Here is a 20,747-nt window from a genome sequence, read left to right as displayed (position 1 = left end):
AAGCTGAGTTTACCAAAAACAACATTAAAAAAAATGTATAACTTATGCTTATAAACATAATTGTATTTATATACCCTGTTTCCCCAAAAATAAGATCTACCCCGAAAATAAGATCTAGTACTATTTTTGGGAATTGCTGAAGTATAAGACCTACCCTGAAAATAAGATCTAGTTGTGATCAGCTGTTCCACCACCTCTGGCACTGGCCCTGTGTACACCAATATCTACTGTCTCCTATAAACACAGAAGTGTAACAGCACCATCTGCTTCTACAGAACCTCCCTACCTCTGTACTCACTGTGGGACAGGGAAGGAACAGATATCTGAGGGTGCAGTGTGTTTAGGGGCGGGGCATCTCATCCTGCAGCCTAATGCATGGAAGCCGATGCCCCAGGGGTGATCACCGGTCAGTGGGGAAGAGGTGGAGCAGTGAGTAAGTGTGCTTGGTGCACTGTGTGGGAAGATAGGACCCAAAATGGGAATTACTATAGAGAGGGGCTGGCTGCTTACAGCTGTGTTTTGCAAAGGTAGCTAACCATATAAGGGCAATGGAGGGGCAGGGGGGGGTGTGCAAAGGTGAGCTGCAGTCAGCTGTTGCAGAGGTAAATTGACAGGTGAGTTGCAGACGGTGCATAGGTGAGCTGCGGCTGGGCGGTGCAGAGGTCAGCTGAGTTGCAACCCACCTCTGCACCCCCCAGCCACAGCTCAGCTCAGCTCTGCACCCCCCAGCCACAGCTCAGCTCAGCTCTGCACCCCCCAGCCACAGCTCAGCTCAGCTCTGCAACCCCCAGCCACAGCTCAGCTCAGCTCTGCAACCCCCAGCCACAGCTCAGCTCTGCACCCCCCAGCCACAGCTCAGCTCAGCTCTGCAACCCACAGCTCAGCTCTGCACCCCCCAGCCACAGCTCACTTCTGCATCCCCTGTCTGAAACTCACCTGTCAATTCACCTCTGCAACACCTGACTGTAACTCTCATCTGTCATCAGCCGGCCCTCTCCATAGTAACCCTCATCCACAACTGCCTACAGCTCACCTCTGCACCCCCTGTCCACACCTGTACATTAAAAAAATAAGACCTAGTGTGTTTTTTTGAGCCAAACAAAATATGACAGTGTCTTATTTTCGGGGAAACATGGTATCAACCTAAACAACCATGTGACAATATAACTGTTTTTAAGTCTCCCGTGATTGTATGGGCCTCTAGTCACATAATGTGCCCATACATTGGCCTGTTTATGCATGTGTGAAGTAAGTATAGTGGAAATGCAACAGCTTTATTTGTTTTTACATTACAGGTACTTATATAGTGCCATCAATTTATGCAGTGCCATACATACATATATATATATATGTATTATTCATTTACATCAGTCCCTAACCCTCAAGGGGTGTACAATCTAAGGCCCCTAACTTACATTCATACATACACATACTAGGGCCAATTTAGACAGGATGCAATTATCATCAAAAAACCTTTTCTACAAAACCTGTATGCAATACCCTATTAATCTTTCTATAAATGTCCAAAGTGTCCACAAAAATTATTATTCAATCTTCCAAATATTGTGGGAAAATCCAGGATACCTCAATATTTTTCTGATTAAGGGTAATGCACTATATGTAGTTTTTTTTATTTTTGATATCATGCAAACCACTCGTGAGAAAAAAAAATTATACTTTTTTAAAAAAAGGATCCAATTAACTTACCAGCATGTTGTTGGAGTGTGGGAGGAAACTAGAGTACCTGGAGGAAACCAATGCAGGCATAGGGAGAATATGCAAACTCCAGGCAGGTGGTGCTGTGGTTGGAATTTGAACCAACAACCCTAGTATTACCAGGCAGAAGTGCTAACCATTTAGCCACTGTGCTGCCCAACAACATAACAGATTTAGTTATATCCTTCATGTAGAAAGAGGGCAGGCCTTCTTTGATTCTCACTGTACTTCAACATCCATCCCTCTTGATTGCACCTACAAAAATGTTATCCAGTATTTTAAAAAATACAAATGTTAGCATTTCATCATGTATTCATGAACATGAAGGGTGTTTCTTTTAATCATAATAGGGATATAGCATGGTCCAAGTTAACCTATACCAGTAAATAAATGTTTTTGAGATCAGAATTATGGTTGACGCATATTCTTGTGTGATGTGTCATGGTTATGTGCATGTTAATGTGTGCATCACCTTAATGAAAGTTTTATGCGTTAGCATGTTGCAGTGCCATTCATTGCCCCAATACACTATGGTAATGCAGCCCCAATGCACTTGCATTGTATCATTCCACAACACATGGTAACATACTACTGTGTGTTATGATGTGCTGCATTGCCAAAATTGATGCATGTCCTTGTTTTGGACATTTTGGTGCATTGTCAGGGCACTCACGTAACTTTAAAAAAAGTGTGTTAATGCAGTGCACCAGGATGCCAAGGTCTGAAAGGGGCCTAATGGTTGCTTTGCTGTGTGGCAAAGCATGTTGTAATCTTTTTAAGAATTCTCTCTCTCAGCCTGATTTCTGTTCCAGGATTCCAAACACTCGTAGTTTCATGTGATTTCAGCTTTGCATAGAAGTCAGAAAATCTGTTGTAGAGTATGGATATTGGCATGCCATTTAGAATGATCCCAAAAGATATGCAGAGGAAAGCTACAATACGTCCCAGAGCTGTATCAGGAACTGTATCTCCGTATCCTACTGTGGAAATGCTTACCTAAAAAAAGAAAAAATGTTAAATCAATAGTATTATATAATCTATCACATAAATCTCAATAATATAAAAACAATATTATAAAAAAGGCTAAGTTAAACATTCTTCAATCAACGGTCTGAGGGCCTGTTCACACTAGAATTCTGGGATCCCCACGTTCCGTACGGGTTTCAAATACAGCACTCAGAACCCTCTGCCCTTGCAATCTGCAGCAGGTATTATTGCAATGTTAAAGACACCCCAAACACGGATTGTAAACGCAATGCATTTGCCCACACCAGATCACATGGTACAAAAGTTGCATGTACTACTTTTGGTGTGGAGCAGTGCGATTTCAGCCCATTCAAAATAAATGGGCTGAAATCTCACATCAGAGAATAGCATGTGAATGGCAGAGGAATGCGCACCTAGTTCCTCATTCCTGTGCGATTACTAGTGTGAATGGGCTCTAAAAGTAAGTAATGCGATAACCAGATCCAAAATGTTATTATGCATACACAGTATACTGTATATACATATTTGTTTCACCCAATATAATTTGGGAGGTTGTCCAACTGTAAACCCAACAGTTCATATTGCTGATATGTGCCTGCTGTACCATGTACTTGCATGAAAAAGTATCCTGTATTGCTTCCTTTGTGTGAAATCTCTGGTGTTCTTGCTAGTCCCTCTGCTTTCCTATTAAAAACTGACCACACTAAGCAGGAGAACACCCCCTGGTTGCCTATCTGTGCTGGGAACTCTGTGGGGCTTATTTACTAAAGCTTATTTACTAAAGCTGGAGAGTGCTAAATCTACAATATAACATTATTATTTTTTTTATGTCTATGCACAAATCTTTCGCCTTTCAAGTCTATTTCAAACTGAATGGGTGGCTTTACAAGGTGAGGGTTTACACATACATAATATATCTAACAGCATAGGAACTAAAGGTTACATAGGCATCCTTTAAATAAAACAGGAAAAAAGTCTGACAATAAATAACAAAACTGCAATACTACATTCAACAATTACAAAATACAAAAAATGCTGAAAGAATGGCATGCAGAAATATCCACAGAACAATCATGTGGACATATCTAAAAAATATTAATCTGCATGCACGTCAATGCTTTTAGTGAAAAAGTGGCCAAAAGACAATTCACCCAGAATTTGGTGAATCCATCAAAAATTCAACAAATGCAAACTGTGAATTGCATTAAATGGTGGGTGAATTGGATGGTCAGTTGTAGCCCTTTAGAGGGCTGCTAGTTGAGGATAACAAATGATATGCAGATGAACATTTGCCAGTGTAGAAAAGCTGCTGTTTCATACAGCTAGGGTTACAGAAAATAATGCCTTAATGTGACACTAAAAAAGTCTATTCAAGTATGTTTTCCTAACTCAAAAAAAAACCATACCTTCTATGGCTCTCAACCGCCTCCAAACCTCCCAATTGCCTTTTTTTTTTTTTGCTGCTGCTGTGATCCCACTTCCTGTTAGATGGTGGCTACATTTGTTTTCCATTAGCCCATTGTATGAAGGAACGTAGCCACCCTCTTTTGCTCGCTGCTAAGATGGACATGGTACTACTGTGAAGCATTTGTAGTGTGTAAGTGCACTTGACTGCAACTAACATGCACTGTTCGTTCCAAACAAATAGAAGTGGAAAACAGAGGTTCTGGATAGTGGTGCACTGAACTGAAAATTCCTGGACTGCAACCGAAAATTCAAGATGCATTTGGCCGAGAACCGAAACTGAAATGGACAGTTTTAAAAAATATATAGATATTTTTTCCTACAATTGTTTTATAATCGACTTTTAATTAACATAATGAATTTAAATGAATATGAATTTATTTTCAGCACCTTTCGGCCAATAGGCTGCTTTCACACTGACCAGTTTTTGCAGCGCTTTTGCTTTGAAATAAAGGCTTTGAAAAGCAAAGCTTAAGAAAAATTCATCCCTTTAAATTCAACAAATGTCTTCACTCTGGTCTGTTGCACTTCCCTTGCGGTGGTAAATATCCTGCTTGCTGCATTTTTGGTGCAAAAAAAAAACGCACCTCCCCATTGAGGCTTGGTTCACACCAATGCAGGTTTTTTTGCATTTTGCATTTTTGCAGAAACACACTAAAGTCCATTTAACATGGCTTCCTATTGGACACATTCACATGTATGCTTTATTGAGTTGCTGCTTTTTGGAAAGGGTCATGGACTTTTTTAAAAGCAAAACTTAGCATTTTCAGTTCAATAGACTTCAATGGAGATGCTACAGAAATAGCATGTAGTGTGTTCTGATGTATTTTGCGTTTTTAAACTGCTCAGCAACAAGTTGGCCCAAAAAATGCAAAATGCATAAAAAAACGTCAAAAACATGCATTCAAAAATGCACTGCAAAACGCAAGCTGCATTGGTGTGAACCAGACCTGAAAAGCATTGAAAATGCATAAAAAATTCACAAGTGTTGCGTTTTTAATGCTTTTTGCATTTTTTATTTGCCCAGCAACAAGTTGGCCAAAAAAAAAAACAGTCAAAAAATGCATTAAAAAAGTCAAAAAGTGCATGCAAAAACACAAAACACACTGCAAAACAGATAAAATGCAAACTGCATTGGTGTGAACCAGGCCTGAAATGCATTGAAAATGCATAAAAAATACACGTGTTGCGTTTTCAATGCCTTTTGCATTTTTAATCTGCCCAGCAACAAGTTAGACCAAAAAAAATTCAAAACACCCAAAACACATAAAAAAAGCATAAAAAACGCACTGCAAAACAGACAAAAACACACACGTGTTGTGTTCTGATGTGGGTTTTTTTTGAGACACAACCACAACGCATCCTAAACGTGGAAAAATTGCAACAAAATTCCGCATTTTCAGTGGCCTCTATCGGCAAAATGCAGATAACACTATTTTCAGCCGCCGAGATAAGGAGAGGGTCTGGGAGACTGAGAAGGCTGGGACAACTCAGTGAGTCCATGAGACTGAGGAAATATATGTCTCAGAGGAGTGAGAGAGCTTGCGGTCTCAGGAGAACCCCTGTCTAGAGGCCAGGAGTGGGCCCATACAGTGAGGTGCCGTAACCAAAGGATGAGTAAGCCAGGAGAGCTGGGTTTGAAGGACCAGTGCCAAGAGCAGCTGTGCTGCTGACAACAGAGCCAGGTGGCTTAGCATTTTCTGTTGACTTTTACTGTGTGAAGCTGATACCCCTGTGTGGGCAGGAGGACTGCCTCCTACACTTTGTCCCCACTATGATATCGGCAAGAGATTGGTTCCTACAACTAAAATTTGTCCACAGGGTTTACTATACCCCACAACGACCTGCTGTAATATATCCCAGGTCCAATACCTATCTCCGATGTGATTTAGATGTAGATTCCTACTTCCATATGTTCTGGTCTTGTTCCAAGTTACAACAGTACTGGCAAGGAGTAGTGAGTACCATCAATTCTCTCAATCTTTACCTAGGGATCCGTTCATTTTACTGCTAGACAATGCCGGAATGGGGCCCCCTACTGACCCCGGGCCCTCAGGCAGTGCCTAAGTGCCCAAATGGTCAGTCCGCCCCTGCTGCTAGGTTTTACGGATATGCTCACTATACCCAAGCACACTAGCTTCTTTATTTTTTATGTCTTATATTATGCCAGATGGGAAATACTTCTTAAAAGTGAAGCAGGGCTCCCCCCATTTATCATTACCTAGGTGGATGCAGCATGGGTCCAATGCTGCATCTGTCCCCCTCTGGTTCTAAATATGAGAGCTCAGTGATTACATGACTGCTGATCGCTGAGTTCTCACGGCTGCTCTGAGCACAGAGCAGTGACTGTCAGTCACCACTGTCTGCTCTGCCCCCCCAGCACTCACTGGAGCCCTTGGCTGTAGAGGGGCAGGGAGCAGGTGGTTCGGGTTTTTTAGCAGATCTCTGAGAGGATGAGTCAGGTGCCGCTCCAGACTCTGGGGTGGTAGCAACTTTAACCACTTCAAGTCCGGACACTTTCACCCCCTTCCAGTCCAGGCCAATTTTCAGCTTTCAGCTCTATCACACTTTGAATGACAATTGCGCGGTCATGCAACACTGTACCCATATGAATTTTTTGCCATTTTTTTGAGACAGATAAAACTTTATTTTGGTGGTATTTATTCACCACTGGGATTTTTATTTTTTTGCTATATAAATGAAAAATCCAAAACGTTTGAAAAAAAAGTGTTCTTTCTAAAAGTTTGCAAATAAATAATCTTTCTTCATAAATCTTAGCCGAAATGTATTTAGCTATCTTTTTAGTAAAAAAAAAACAAGTTAGTTTATAACCAAAAAATATAATTTTTCAAAAAAAAATTTTTACATTTTTATTTTTATATTATTATTTATGTTGTTTTTAACATACTGTCACCCTAGCAGTATAGTGTCACCATAGTGACACTGTACTACATGTGGGTGTAATAAAGATTTTTTTTCTTTTTTTACACTGATTGCTTTTACACCCATAAAAGCAATCATTGCTCCTTTGCTCTGGCTGCATTCTTGCAGCCATTGAGAAATACTGTGAGAGCTGTGAATGGTCACAACTTGTCACATGGTACAAGGCTGTTGTGAATAGCCTTGTACCATGTGACCTCTGTGATCATTCACAGAATTCACAAGCAGTAAGCAATGATGTCAGGAATTGACATCTTGTTTACTGCTCTTCATGTGATCACTGATTGGCCAATCAGTGATCACAGGAATCGGGACCTCACACAGAGGTCCCTTATAGCGATCGGTGGTCCGCTGTGTCCTCTGGACACAATGAGCATGATCGCGGTGCCGCGCGCTCCCAGGCAGTGTGCACAGGCAGTGAATGCGGGTGATATTTAGAAAGTCAACCCACTTCGGCAGCACTCTCGTCCAGCCATTTATCTACATGAGCTGGACGGAAGTCGTTAAAGAAGGATTTTACCCAGCTTGGACCAGCTTCAGCCTGCTGTCAGCTGAGAACGGTTCCAAGGAGTGCAGAACAAACTGCACTCCTGTAATCCACAGGAGAAGTACAGCTAAAAAAGCAATTTCACAATGCCGACACCAAGGGATTAAAATATTGAATAAATAATGAATGCCTCACAGTACTAGGGTCATTGGTTTAAATCCCAACCATGGCACGATCTGCATGTTTGCATGTTCTCCCTGTACCTGTGTGGGTTTCCTCCAGGTGCTCTGGTTTCCTCCCACACCCCAAAGACATGCTGGTAGGTTAATTGGATCCTTTCTAAAATAGCCAAAGTATGTGTATGTATGAATGTAAGGTAGGGACTTTACATTGTATGCCCCTTGAGGGTTAGAGACTGATGTGAATGCACAATGTATATGTAAAGTGCTGCATAAATTGACAGTGCTATATAAGTACCTGTAATAAATAAATGGTAAAAAGATATGGACAGAACAATCACATAAATGGATGTGTACTATAAGTGCTACTAGAATATGCCTGAATAATTTAAGGAAAAGGCTTTATGATGACACAATCCACGTTAAATTGGTTCAACACTTAATAGCATTGAGGAGCTGGAAAAAGGATGAATGTTTCATGGACTGGCTGTCTGATTTAAACCCAGCAATGTGGATTCCTTCCTTCCCTGAAGAAGTCCACTGATCAGTGGATGAAATGAGTAGAGTGCTCTGATCCAGAAGTTCTGGACCCATCTGTCACTGCTGTATAGCTAACATGTGGGATGCCAATGTATGAATGCACACATTGCTTTTACTGTTACTGAGACAGGCTGGGGAATGGATTTTGGCTTAACAATGACATATGTCCAGGGACAGAACTGGCGGGAAATTTTAAAATTTTAAAAGCGACATTCACTAAATACACTAAAATCACATAGTAAAACATTACTGTATCAAACCATTTCACATACATTTTGTCCCTACTGCTTTGTCCGGCGCCCTGCCTGTATTTTTACTGTTCTTTCTGCCTTGAAACTAAGAAATGTCCATGACGTCCAAAAAGCATCCCTTTAGGTCAAAAGCGGTTTTAGACCAGTTAGAGAACAGCGATAGTAAATCAGAACCACTTGCAGAATTGAGTGATAATGATTCATGGGCAAATTCGTCATCAGACACTGAAAACTATTTTGCGACTTTGCTCAGTGATGTGCGAACTTGGCTCTCTATTTCAAATTTCAGTGTTTTTGGTTTGATTATATTATTGAATTAAATTTATTATTATATTATTAATTTTTATGATTATTTGTTAAATTATAATTTATGATTTCATGTTTCAAATTTTAACATACCCGGGATGTTTACTGCACTCTTGTTTGGACAGATTTCAGTGACTTATTCCTAACAATTACAGGCCTACATTAAAAAAACTACATATTTCCATGCAAAAAAAGTACCGCTTTGAGCACAGAAATATGGACCGCTAGGGAGGCTACTAGCTAAAATAATATAAATCTACTTTGTGTGCAATCCCAGTTATTAACTTGTAAAAGCAGTTGTAATATCACTGTGTTGCATAGAGCTTGTACAGAGAACAGAGCTTTAGGAGGCCCATCCACTACAGGCTGCCTGAGGTCAACTTCAGATAACAGACCAGTTACCCTGCACAAGGAGAGGGAGCAGCAGCGACTGGCCTTTATTACAGGAAGCTCCTACACAGGGAACATTTTCACACTGAATTACTGCACGTCTGGAAAAAAATGCAAAGCACACTAAGATTCAAGTAATTAATGCTGGCTTATCCATAGTTTATTTTTCAACTGTAATATATAGTGATAGAGTGGTTGTTTGTGCTGCCATATTGACAGCTGTACATGAAATGTTTGAATGTTAAAAAGTATCATATCTTTGATTATTTTTAAGATACATGTTCTATAAAGGAAGCCAGATGAGTGTGCGCCCTCCTCCCCCATGGATCATACCACATGCCCTTAATATATATATATCTTAAGAGGCACCACACATACTGTATGCCCTGGAAAGTCACTCCATAGCTCGGATACTGAGCAGCAAACACAGCTGAAGGGAGCCAACTACTGATTTCATGATCACTGTGATAGTCTGTGATTATTATTATTATTATACAGGATTTATATAGCGCCAACAGTTTGCTCAGCGCTTTACAATATAACGGAAGACAATACAGCAACGATACAGTTCAATACAAGAGGGTTAGGAGGGCCCTGCTCCTTGGAGCTGTGATTGCACAGTAAAACCTGCGCCTGTACTCTATGTTGTATCTTTTTCTCCTAGTCAGTTTTCTTTTTTCTCTCCTTTTTCTGGTTTTTGTTTGTTCCCCTTTTTAATTATTATTCAAAATTATTTCATTTAAAGACATTGGGTTTCAAATACAGTCATAGCCAAATGGCAGCTAGCTGGGGAGGACTGTTACTTCTGCTTGGAGGTACTCCTCTATCATACGGTTGACGATTCTTATTGCATTGTATCTAGCATTTTGTATTAGAGGCATTAGTCCTCAATACTCCTCTTTAATGGATGTACAAGTTGACCTATGTTTACTTTATTTGTGGTGCCTAAGCTGCTTTAAAAATGTAATTTAAGAAAAAAATAAAGAAAAGAAAATTGTAAACAAAAAAGGTCTGTGTGTAAAAAAACAAAAAGCAATAAAATAGCTGGGATAAGGCTCTAGCTCAGTCAGAGCCCGGGGTCAAAGGTTACTGTTATTATCCGTAGAACAAAACAAAGATAATGCTGAAGTAATAATGACGTGGTGTGAGTGTAGATCAAGTGTGCTGCACAGCTTGTCTGTAAGATGCGAAATTTTGAATTTACTGCACTCCTCGATATTTTTATTGAAGTATTAAAATGGCGTCATATTGAGCACATAATGCCTGAAGGTAAAACAAATCTTGATGCCTACATGAAGCTTTGCAGCTTCAGCATACGTTAGTAAAATTTTACATATCATTGAAGCTACTGGGGTTGATTTACTAAACCTGGAGAGTGCAAAATCTGGTGCAGCTCTGCATAGAAACCAATCAGCTTTCAGATATTTTTTTTAAAACTTAATTGAACAAGCTGAAGTTAGAAGCTGATTGGCTTCTATGCACAACTGAACCAGATTCTGCACACTCCAGTTTTAGTAAATCAACCCCAATGTATCCACTAAAATTTTACTCTTTTCAGGATAAATTAGGTGTTCATTTGGTGGCAAATGTTATTCTCTCTTTTTGCTTTATTAGCAAAGGAAAACTGGTTCAAATAGTAAAAAAACACACACACATATATATTTGGGCAACAATGCACTGCTCAAAAAAATGTAAGGAACACTTTTTAATCAGAGCATAGCATCAAGTCAATTAAACTCCATGGATTTTGATCTGGCCACTTAAGTAGCAGAGGGGGTTGATAATTAGTTTCAGCTGCTTTGGTGTTAATTAAAGTAACAACAGGTGCACTAGATGGGCAACAATGAGACGACCCCCAAAGTAGGAATGGTTTTACAGGTGGAGCCCAGTGACTTTTCTTCCCTACTCATCTTTTCTGACTGTTTTTCATTAGTATTGCATTAGGCTAGGGTCAGTGTCAGTACTGGTAGCGATACCTGTACTCTACAGAGGTTGCACAGGCAATCCAACTCCTCCAGGATGGCACATCAATGCTTTTCCCAGCACAGTTTCAAGAGCATGGAGGAGATTCCAGGAGACAAGCAGTTACTCTAGGAGAGCTGGAAAGGGCCGTAGAAGGTCCTTAACCTATCAGCAGGAATGGTATCTATCTGTGCAAGGAGGAACAGGATGAGCACTGCCAGAGCCCTACAAAATGACCTCCAGCAGGCCACTGGTGTGAATGCCTCTGACCAAACAATCAGAAACAGACATCATGAGGGTGGCTTGAGGACCAGACATCCTCTAGTGGGCTCTGTGCTCACTGCCCGGCACCATAGAGTTCGATTGGCATTTGACACACCGAAATAGGCAGGTCAGCCACTGGCGCCCTGTGCTTTTCACAGATGAGAGCAGGTTCACCCTGACCACGTGAGAAATGTGAAAGGGTCGGGAGAAGCTGTGGAGAACATTATGCTGCCTGTAACATCGCTCAGCATGACCATTTTGGTGGTGAGTCAGTGATGATCTGGGGAGGCATATACATGGAGGGATGCAGAGACCTCTACAGGCTAGACAATGGCACCCTGACTACCATTAGGTATCGGGATGAAATCCTTGGACCCATTGTCAGATCCTACGCTGGTGCAGTGGGTCCTGGGTTCCTCCTGGTGCACAACAATGCCAGGCCTCATGTGGCAAGAGTATGCAGGCAGTTCCTGGAGAATGAAGGAATTGATACCATTGAATGGCTCCCACGCTCGCCTGACCTAAATCCAATAGAACACCTCTGAGATATCATGTTTTTGTCCATCCGACACCACCAGGTTGCACCTCAGACTGTCCAAGAGCTCAGTGATGCCCTGGTCCAGATTTGGGAGGAAATACAGGTAGTACAGTGGCTAAATGGTTAGCACTTCTGCCTGGCAGTACTAGGGTCCCCGGTTCAAATCCCAACCACGACACCACCTGCCTGGAGTTTGCATGTTCTCCCTATCTGCATAGATTTCCTCCGGGTACTCTGGTTTTCTCCCACACCCCAAAGACATGCTGGTAGGCGAATTAGATCCTGTCTAAATTGTCCCTAGTATGTGTATTTATGAATGTAAGTTAAGGACCTTAGATTGTACAAACCTTGAGGGTTAGGGACTGATGTGAATGTGCAATATAAATACAGTGTAAAGCACTGTGTAAACTGACGGCGCTATATACCGTATTTTTCGCTCCATAAGATGCACTTTTTTCCCCCCAAAAAAGGGGGGAAAATGTCAGTGCGTCTTATGGAGCGAATATGGAGCGGCCGGTCCGGTATTTCCACCGCTGCCGTGTCAGAATACCAGGCCGGCCACTCAGCTCTGCAGCGGGACCTTATGGAGATGACTGCTGACCTTTGGGCAGGTGGGGAGCGGGTACCTGAATTTGACAGGTACCCGCTCTTACTTCCGCAGAGTTGTTCTTTGATCTTACCTGTTCCTCTATCCAGCGGCGCGCTGTCTTCCCGGCTTCTGTGTAGTGTGTGCGCTGGGCTTGACAGCCGGGTGCCAAGTGCGCATGCGCAAGAAGCGGTGCTTTTTGTGAATGGTAAGGCGGTACCTGGGACACATGACAGATCCCAGAAGCCGCCGGACCAATCACAAGCGCAAGTGCTTCTCGAGTCGAGTCTTGAGCGCCGACACTACAGAAGCCGGGAAGAGAGCGTGCGGCTGGATAGAGGAACAGGTAAGGTCAAAGAACAACTCCGCGGAAGTAAGAGCGGGTACCTGTCAAATTCAGGTACCCGCTCCCCCTCCCTCCCCAAAGGTCAGCAGTCATCTCCTGTACTGTCCGCAGTCTCTGGTCATCCCTGTGCTGTTCGCAGTCTCTGGTCATCCCCTGTGCTGTTCGCAGTCTCTGGTCATCGAACCAGCAAACACAAATGCTCCTGCGCTTGGGGATGGACTCGATGCTACAACCACATTAAGAATGTCCTGGAACATGCACACCTTGCTGCCCTCAAATGGACCGGGGGAATCCAAATATACTGAATGGGGAAAGAACAAAAAGAGGGCGCACAGGCCTAGTGCATTACCATAAAAAATGTTTAATAAAAAATAATAAAGTAGGTGTTGTACTCACAAACGACAATATAGTCAAGGCACATCATAAAAGAACAGCTGGATCAACACCGCGCTGAGTAACAGTCCGCAATAGGGAGTTTAGACATCCAAAAGGCTGCCGCGTTTCGAGGACTTGCCTCTTCCTCAGAGCCAACTGACCAAATGTCTGCTCCCTCTTTTATATGCTCACTACTAGTTAAACCAAAGGTCACATGGGCCGTCCTGGACACTCCCCTGTGCAGGTGGAGGAGTCACAGGGGCAATCGACATAGTGTAAGTAAACACGAAAGGTCTATAAAAAAAAAAAATATATATATATATATATATGTATAAATAAAACCATTGAAACTAGTGACAATCATAAAATCATATGAACCATAAGAAGTGTGCACAGTGAAAAATGAATAAATAAATGGAAAGTTACACATATATAAAAAATAATAAAAATCCTTCCCTGGTGATGCACTGCACTGCTCGCCTTTAAATAAATGGATGGATGGATGAGCAACGCTACGAAGCTGCCTAGTGCTCTGCTTGCCATAGACAACCATGGGACATGGATTTAATATAGAGAGTAGATCTGAAACCCAGCAGAGACACTTATTAATTCATAGAGATGCAGCCTACAGGGTGTGTGCCTCTCATTCTAGTATAGTCATATGATGAGACGTAGGCATGTGTGGCAATGTAGTGCACCATGGATGGATATGCATATGCAATACTATATACAAGAACAAAGGAGATAAATCACTAGTAAAACATAAATGTTTATTTAAAACGTTACAAAAAACTTCTTAATATGGCTCACAAAGTTTAAATAAAATAAAATTAAATAAATATTGTTACAATATAGTATAATATCTGGTAAAATTGGTATAGTGTATGGTATATGTGTGTATGCATAGACATGGAAGCATAAGAAATATAAATATATAGGAAAAGAAAAAAAAAATTATAATAAAAAAAAAAAAAATAAAATTAATAATTATATGTACAAAAGATGTATATATGTGTTATATATAAGAACTATATAAAAATGTCAAAGGCGCTATGGAACAAGCACTTGCAGGATGAGAAAGCAGTGCTCGAAGAGAGCTCACTGGACAACATGCGTGCGCACATGTGTGTGTAACACATCCACATGAGCAACTGCTTTTTAGTAAAAAACATGTCTATACATACATACATAAACCCACACACACATATGGAAACTGAATGAAAAAATGGGTGACCAATGAATGACCCATAGACAAAAGCGCATGGGAATGCGGTCATACGCAAGCGCCTAAGGGTGACACAATAAATATGAAGTGAGCAACCTAATGTGTAAGGATGCAGGGTAATGGTAGCTATACTGATAATACTATAGTAATCATAGCTGATGAAAATGAATATATCTAAAGCATACATCTGTAGTGGATGGTGTACCCACTATAGGTCACAAGGGAAATGATGGAACTAGCACTAAAGAAGGGGGGGAGAGAGAGGAAAAAAAAAAAAAAGGAGGGGGTTTGGGAGAGAGACAAAAAGGATGAGAGTAGGACTCTAGGGAACATGTGCAGCTCAGCAGAAGGTACCTATGCATAACGGGGAGTCAGTGGATGACCCCATGTATCTCAAGATCTTCATTAAGCCCAGTGGGTGAGAGGAAACCCAGAGTGAAGATCCAATAGGTCTCCCTCTTACATAGTCTTTGGAATTTTCTTCCACCATCTGAATCTCCTGTGATGGATTCAATCCCAAATACTTTCATGCCTGATGGATCACCACTGTGTGCCTCCTGAAAGTGCCGTGGTACGGAATATTTGTTTTTGCCTTTATTGCTCTCCTTGTAATTAATGATGTTACATTTGTGTTTGCCAAACCTGACCCTCAAGGGGCGCATGGTTCGGCCAACATATAGGAGGCCACAGGGACAGATGAGCCCATAGATCACAAAAGAAGTACCACAGTTGATGAACTGCTTAATCTTATATGTACGGCCATTGGTGGCAGCCACCTCTTTCTTTCTGTGGCACATGTATTTGCAGGTTCCACAATTGCTCACACCGCATTTGAAACTGCCGCTTTGATCAAACAGGGCAGACCAAGGATTGACCGTATTCCTGGCACCAGCAGGAGGCTTCTTAATTCTACTGGGTGCTATGTGACTCCTGAGATCCCTAGGTTTCCTGAACACAATTTCGGGTCTGGGGGCAAGGCTCTGACCAAGAACTGGGTCCTGCTTAAGAATTTTCCAATGCTTTTGGATGCTTCGCTGTATGTCGAAGGCTTTAGTATTGAACCTGGTGCAAAACCTGACCTGGTTATTAAATCTATTGTTGGGGTCTTTAGTGGCTTTTTTGGCAGCTGTGTGTGGTATATGCAGTGGACTCTCTTCATATTGGCCCCAATACTTCTGGTATGCTTCCTCGATGTGAACCTCACTGTAGCCTTTTTCAAGGAACTTGGTCCTCAAGATGGCGCTCTGTTCCTCATAATCACCTCTGGTGGTGCATGTTCTCCTTAACCTGCAGTACTGACCAAAAGGGACATTACGGATCCATTTGGGGTGGTGATGGCTACTAGCGTGCAAGTAGGAATTGCCTGCGCTAGGCTTAAAATGCGTTTTAGAGCAGATGTTGCCATCAGAGTCTGTCCGTAGTTCAAGATCTAGGAATACCAGACTGTTGGCATCCACCACATGTGTGAAGCCGATTCCAAAGGGGTTATTTTGGCAGTGTGCAAGAAACCCATCCAGATCCTCGTCTGACCCTTGCCAGATGATTAAGATATCGTCTATATATCTGGCATACAGGGCCAGATTGCCCCGATATGGGTTGTTGTTCCATATTGATTCCTCCTCCCAATACCCCATGAAGAGGTTTGCATAGCTGGGGGCAAATCTGGCTCCCATAGCCGTGCCTCTAATTTGTCTGTAGAAGTTCCCTTGAAAGGAGAAGTAATTATGTGTGAGGGTATAATGGATGGCTTTTTGTAGGAAAGCTACTTGAATGGGAGGTATGTCACTATTGTCCAAAAAGTGTTTGATGGCAAACATGCCATATTGATGTTCGATGGATGTGTAAAGCGAAGTGACATCCAAGGATAACCATTTATATTCTGGACACCACTTCGAGGAAGATAGGATCTCCAACATATGCCCAGAGTCTCGGACGTAGGATGGTAGACTCACGACTAGTTCCTGGAGGAAATAATCAATGTAGCATCCCAAATTGCTGGAGATGCTATCAATGCCAGCTATGATGGGTCTACCAGGGGGATTAGTCAGGTCTTTGTGAATTTTTGGTATATGGTAAAAATAAGGGGTCAGTGGGTGTTGTTTGAGCAGGAATTGATATTCATTGTTTGATAGTATTTTATTGGTCAGAGCCTCATCCAGCAACCCTTTTAAAGCATCTTTGTATTCCGGTAGGGGGTCTCTACGGAGCTGTTCGTAGGTGTTACAATCTCCTATCAGTCTAAAGGCTTCCAAAAGATATACATCTTTGTCTTGGATGACCAGACCACCCCCTTTGTCAGCTTGTCTTATGATAATATCATCTCTGTTTTGTATGCGAGTCATAGTGATGTCAAGGTTCTCACCCCCAAAACAGTGTGAGATGTTTTTTGTAATGCTATGATGTTTGTTATGTTTGCAGATCCTCTTGATATCCTCAAACACCATGTCATAAAAAGTTGGGATGAAATTCCCTTTAACCCAATGTGGATAAAAGGTGGAGGCCGGTTTGAAGGTTGTGTGAATGATGCTGTCTTTAACTGTTGAAACGTGATCATCAAGGGCCAGCGCAAAACCATCACATTCACCTTCCTGTAGTAAACTTTCCAGCAAGGGAAGTGCGGGATCATTGCTAATGGAGCTGGTATTAGGTAACTGCCCTACCTGGGGAACTGCAGTCATTAGAGGTTCTTTTTTGAGGGTGAAATACCTCTTGACAGTGAGGTTTCTGACATATTTGTTGAGATCTATAAATATTTCAAATAGATTAGGAGGATTTTTGGGAGCAAAATTGAGGCCTTTCCGTAATAAATTCAGTTCTGTGTCTGTAAACACCGCACTGGATAGATTATAGATTTTAATGGTGGAGTGTGTAGTGGTTACCTCCTTCCTCTTTTTGTCATTCTTTCCTCCTCTCTTTCCCCTCCTAGTCCTCCTTCTCTCTTTCTCCCCAAACTTTTGGATATGACAGGACTCTGCTGATGGACAGGTGCGGGGGTGGAATTCCCTGCAATACCTCTCTCTAAAAAAGAGGGGGAACTGGGTGGGTGGTTGATGCTAGGTGAATTGCAGGGCGAAATGTTTCTGATGTTGGCATGGGTACCCTCTTTGATGTTGGTATGATGGTAGGATGAGAGGGAAGCTGATGTGCCAGGATGAGGGTGGTCTAGGGGAGGGGTGCTGCCCTTTGGTGCACGTGCAGATAGGTGCTCCTGAGGGGGGGGACCCCTATGGGGGTCTCTAGATGTAAGGTGGGAGGAGTTCCTGTGGTAATATAGAGTGGAAGAGGTTTGTGGCTTATTATGAAAGTTGTTGTGGTGGTGTTTGTGGATGTTGTTGTTGTTGTTGGACTCTGTACGTTTCTGATTGCCACCCCGTTTCCCTTTACCATGGGTACTATTGCTTCCAAAATGGTGCTTAGGAGCTGCAGCTCTGACCCCTTTATCCATTTCTGAATAATGTGTGGGAAAAACCCTGCTCCAGTTGAACATGTGGTGGATGCCAACAGTCTGGTATTCCTAGATCTTGAACTACGGACAGACTCTGATGGCAACATCTGCTCTAAAACGCATTTTAAGCCTAGCGCAGGCAATTCCTACTTGCACGCTAGTAGCCATCACCACCCCAAATGGATCCGTAATGTCCCTTTTGGTCAGTACTGCAGGTTAAGGAGAACATGCACCACCAGAGGTGATTATGAGGAACAGAGCGCCATCTTGAGGACCAAGTTCCTTGAAAAAGGCTACAGTGAGGTTCACATCGAGGAAGCATACCAGAAGTATTGGGGCCAATATGAAGAGAGTCCACTGCATATACCACACACAGCTGCCAAAAAAGCCACTAAAGACCCCAACAATAGATTTAATAACCAGGTCAGGTTTTGCACCAGGTTCAATACTAAAGCCTTCGACATACAGCGAAGCATCCAAAAGCATTGGAAAATTCTTAAGCAGGACCCAGTTCTTGGTCAGAGCCTTGCCCCCAGACCCGAAATTGTGTTCAGGAAACCTAGGGATCTCAGGAGTCACATAGCACCCAGTAGAATTAAGAAGCCTCCTGCTGGTGCCAGGAATACGGTCAATCCTTGGTCTGCCCTGTTTGATCAAAGCGGCAGTTTCAAATGCGGTGTGAGCAATTGTGGAACCTGCAAATACATGTGCCACAGAAAGAAAGAGGTGGCTGCCACCAATGGCCGTACATATAAGATTAAGCAGTTCATCAACTGTGGTACTTCTTTTGTGATCTATGGGCTCATCTGTCCCTGTGGCCTCCTATATGTTGGCCGAACCATGTGCCCCTTGAGGGTCAGGTTTGGCAAACACAAATGTAACATCATTAATTACAAGGAGAGCAATAAAGGCAAAAACAAATATTCCGTACCACGGCACTTTCAGGAGGCACACAGTGGTGATCCATCAGGCATGAAAGTATTTGGGATTGAATCCATCACAGGAGATTCAGATGGTGAAAGAAAATTCCAAAGACTATGTAAGAGGGAGACCTATTGGATCTTCACTCTGGGTTCCCTCTCACCCACTGGGCTTAATGAAGATCTTGAGATACATGGGGTCATCCACTGACTCCCCGTTATGCATAGGTACCTTCTGCTGAGCTGCACATGTTCCCTAGAGTCCTACTCTCATCCTTTTTGTCTCTCTCCCAAACCCCCTCCTTTTTTTTTTTTTTTTTCCTCTCTCTCCCCCCCCTCTTTAGTGCTAGTTCCATCATTTCCCTTGTGACCTATAGTGGGTACACCATCCACTACAGATGTATGCTTTAGATATATTCATTTTCATCAGCTATGATTACTATAGTATTATCAGTATAGCTACCATTACCCTGCATCCTTACACATTAGGTTGCTCACTTCATATTTATTGTGTCACCCTTAGGCGCTTGCGTATGACCGCATTCCCATGCGCTTTTGTCTATGGGTCATTCATTGGTCACCCATTTTTTCATTCAGTTTCCATATGTGTGTGTGGGTTTATGTATGTATGTATAGACATGTTTTTTTACTAAAAAGCAGTTGCTCATGTGGATGTGTTACACACACATGTGCGCACGCATGTTGTCCAGTGAGCTCTCTTCGAGCACTGCTTTCTCATCCTGCAAGTGCTTGTTCCATAGCGCCTTTGACATTTTTATATAGTTCTTATATATAACACATATATACATCTTTTGTACATATAATTATTAATTTTATTATTTTTTTTTTTATTATAATTTTTTTTTTCTTTTCCTATATATTTATATTTCTTATGCTTCCATGTCTATGCATACACACATATACCATACACTATACCAATTTTACCAGATATTATACTATATTGTAACAATATTTATTTAATTTTATTTTATTTAAACTTTGTGAGCCATATTAAGAAGTTTTTTGTAACGTTTTAAATAAACATTTATGTTTTACTAGTGATTTATCTCCTTTGTTCTTGTATATAGTATTGCATATGCATATCCATCCATGGTGCACTACATTGCCACACATGCCTACGTCTCATCATATGACTATACTAGAATGAGAGGCACACACCCTGTAGGCTGCATCTCTATGAATTAATAAGTGTCTCTGCTGGGTTTCAGATCTACTCTCTATATTAAATCCATGTCCCATGGTTGTCTATGGCAAGCAGAGCACTAGGCAGCTTCGTAGCGTTGCTCATCCATCCATCCATTTATTTAAAGGCGAGCAGTGCAGTGCATCACCAGGGAAGGATTTTTATTATTTTTTATATATGTGTAACTTTCCATTTATTTATTCATTTTTCACTGTGCACACTTCTTATGTTCATATGATTTTATGATTGTCACTAGTTTCAATGGTTTTATTTATACACATATATATATATATATTTTTTTATAGACCTTTCGTGTTTACTTACACTATGTCGATTGCCCCTGTGACTCCTCCACCTGCACAGGGGAGTGTCCAGGACGGCCCATGTGACCTTTGGTTTAACTAGTAGTGAGCATATAAAAGAGGGAGCAGACATTTGGTCAGTTGGCTCTGAGGAAGAGGCAAGTCCTCGAAACGCGGCAGCCTTTTGGATGTCTAAACTCCCTATTGCGGACTGTTACTCAGCGTGGTGTTGATCCAGCTGTTCTTTTATGATGTGCCTTGACTATATTGTCGTTTGTGAGTACAACACCTACTTTATTATTTTTTATTAAATATTTTTT

At 41.7% G+C, this 20,747-nt stretch overlaps 1 protein-coding gene across 1 annotated transcript in view; it reads right to left on the bottom strand.

The window, feature by feature from the left end:
• Nucleotides 1–1,255: 1,255 nt before the first annotated feature.
• LOC149459501 (potassium voltage-gated channel subfamily V member 2-like) overlaps nucleotides 1,256–20,747 on the bottom strand; it is a 28,089-nt gene continuing 8,597 nt past the window's right edge. The window contains exon 2 of the mRNA XM_089681024.1: nucleotides 1,256–2,712. Coding sequence (XP_089537150.1) covers nucleotides 2,449–2,712 — 264 coding nt within the window. The 3' untranslated portion in view covers nucleotides 1,256–2,448. The remainder of the gene's footprint in view (nucleotides 2,713–20,747) is intronic.

The sequence above is a fragment of the Staurois parvus genome, unplaced genomic scaffold (assembly GCF_062004578.1).
Source record: "Staurois parvus isolate SC_StPar_1 unplaced genomic scaffold, SC_StPar_1.0 ptg000256l, whole genome shotgun sequence".
NCBI classification, from domain to species: domain Eukaryota; kingdom Metazoa; phylum Chordata; class Amphibia; order Anura; family Ranidae; genus Staurois; species Staurois parvus.
The sequence above is the reverse complement of the archived record's forward strand: the minus strand, read 5'-3'. Positions and strand labels throughout refer to the sequence as shown.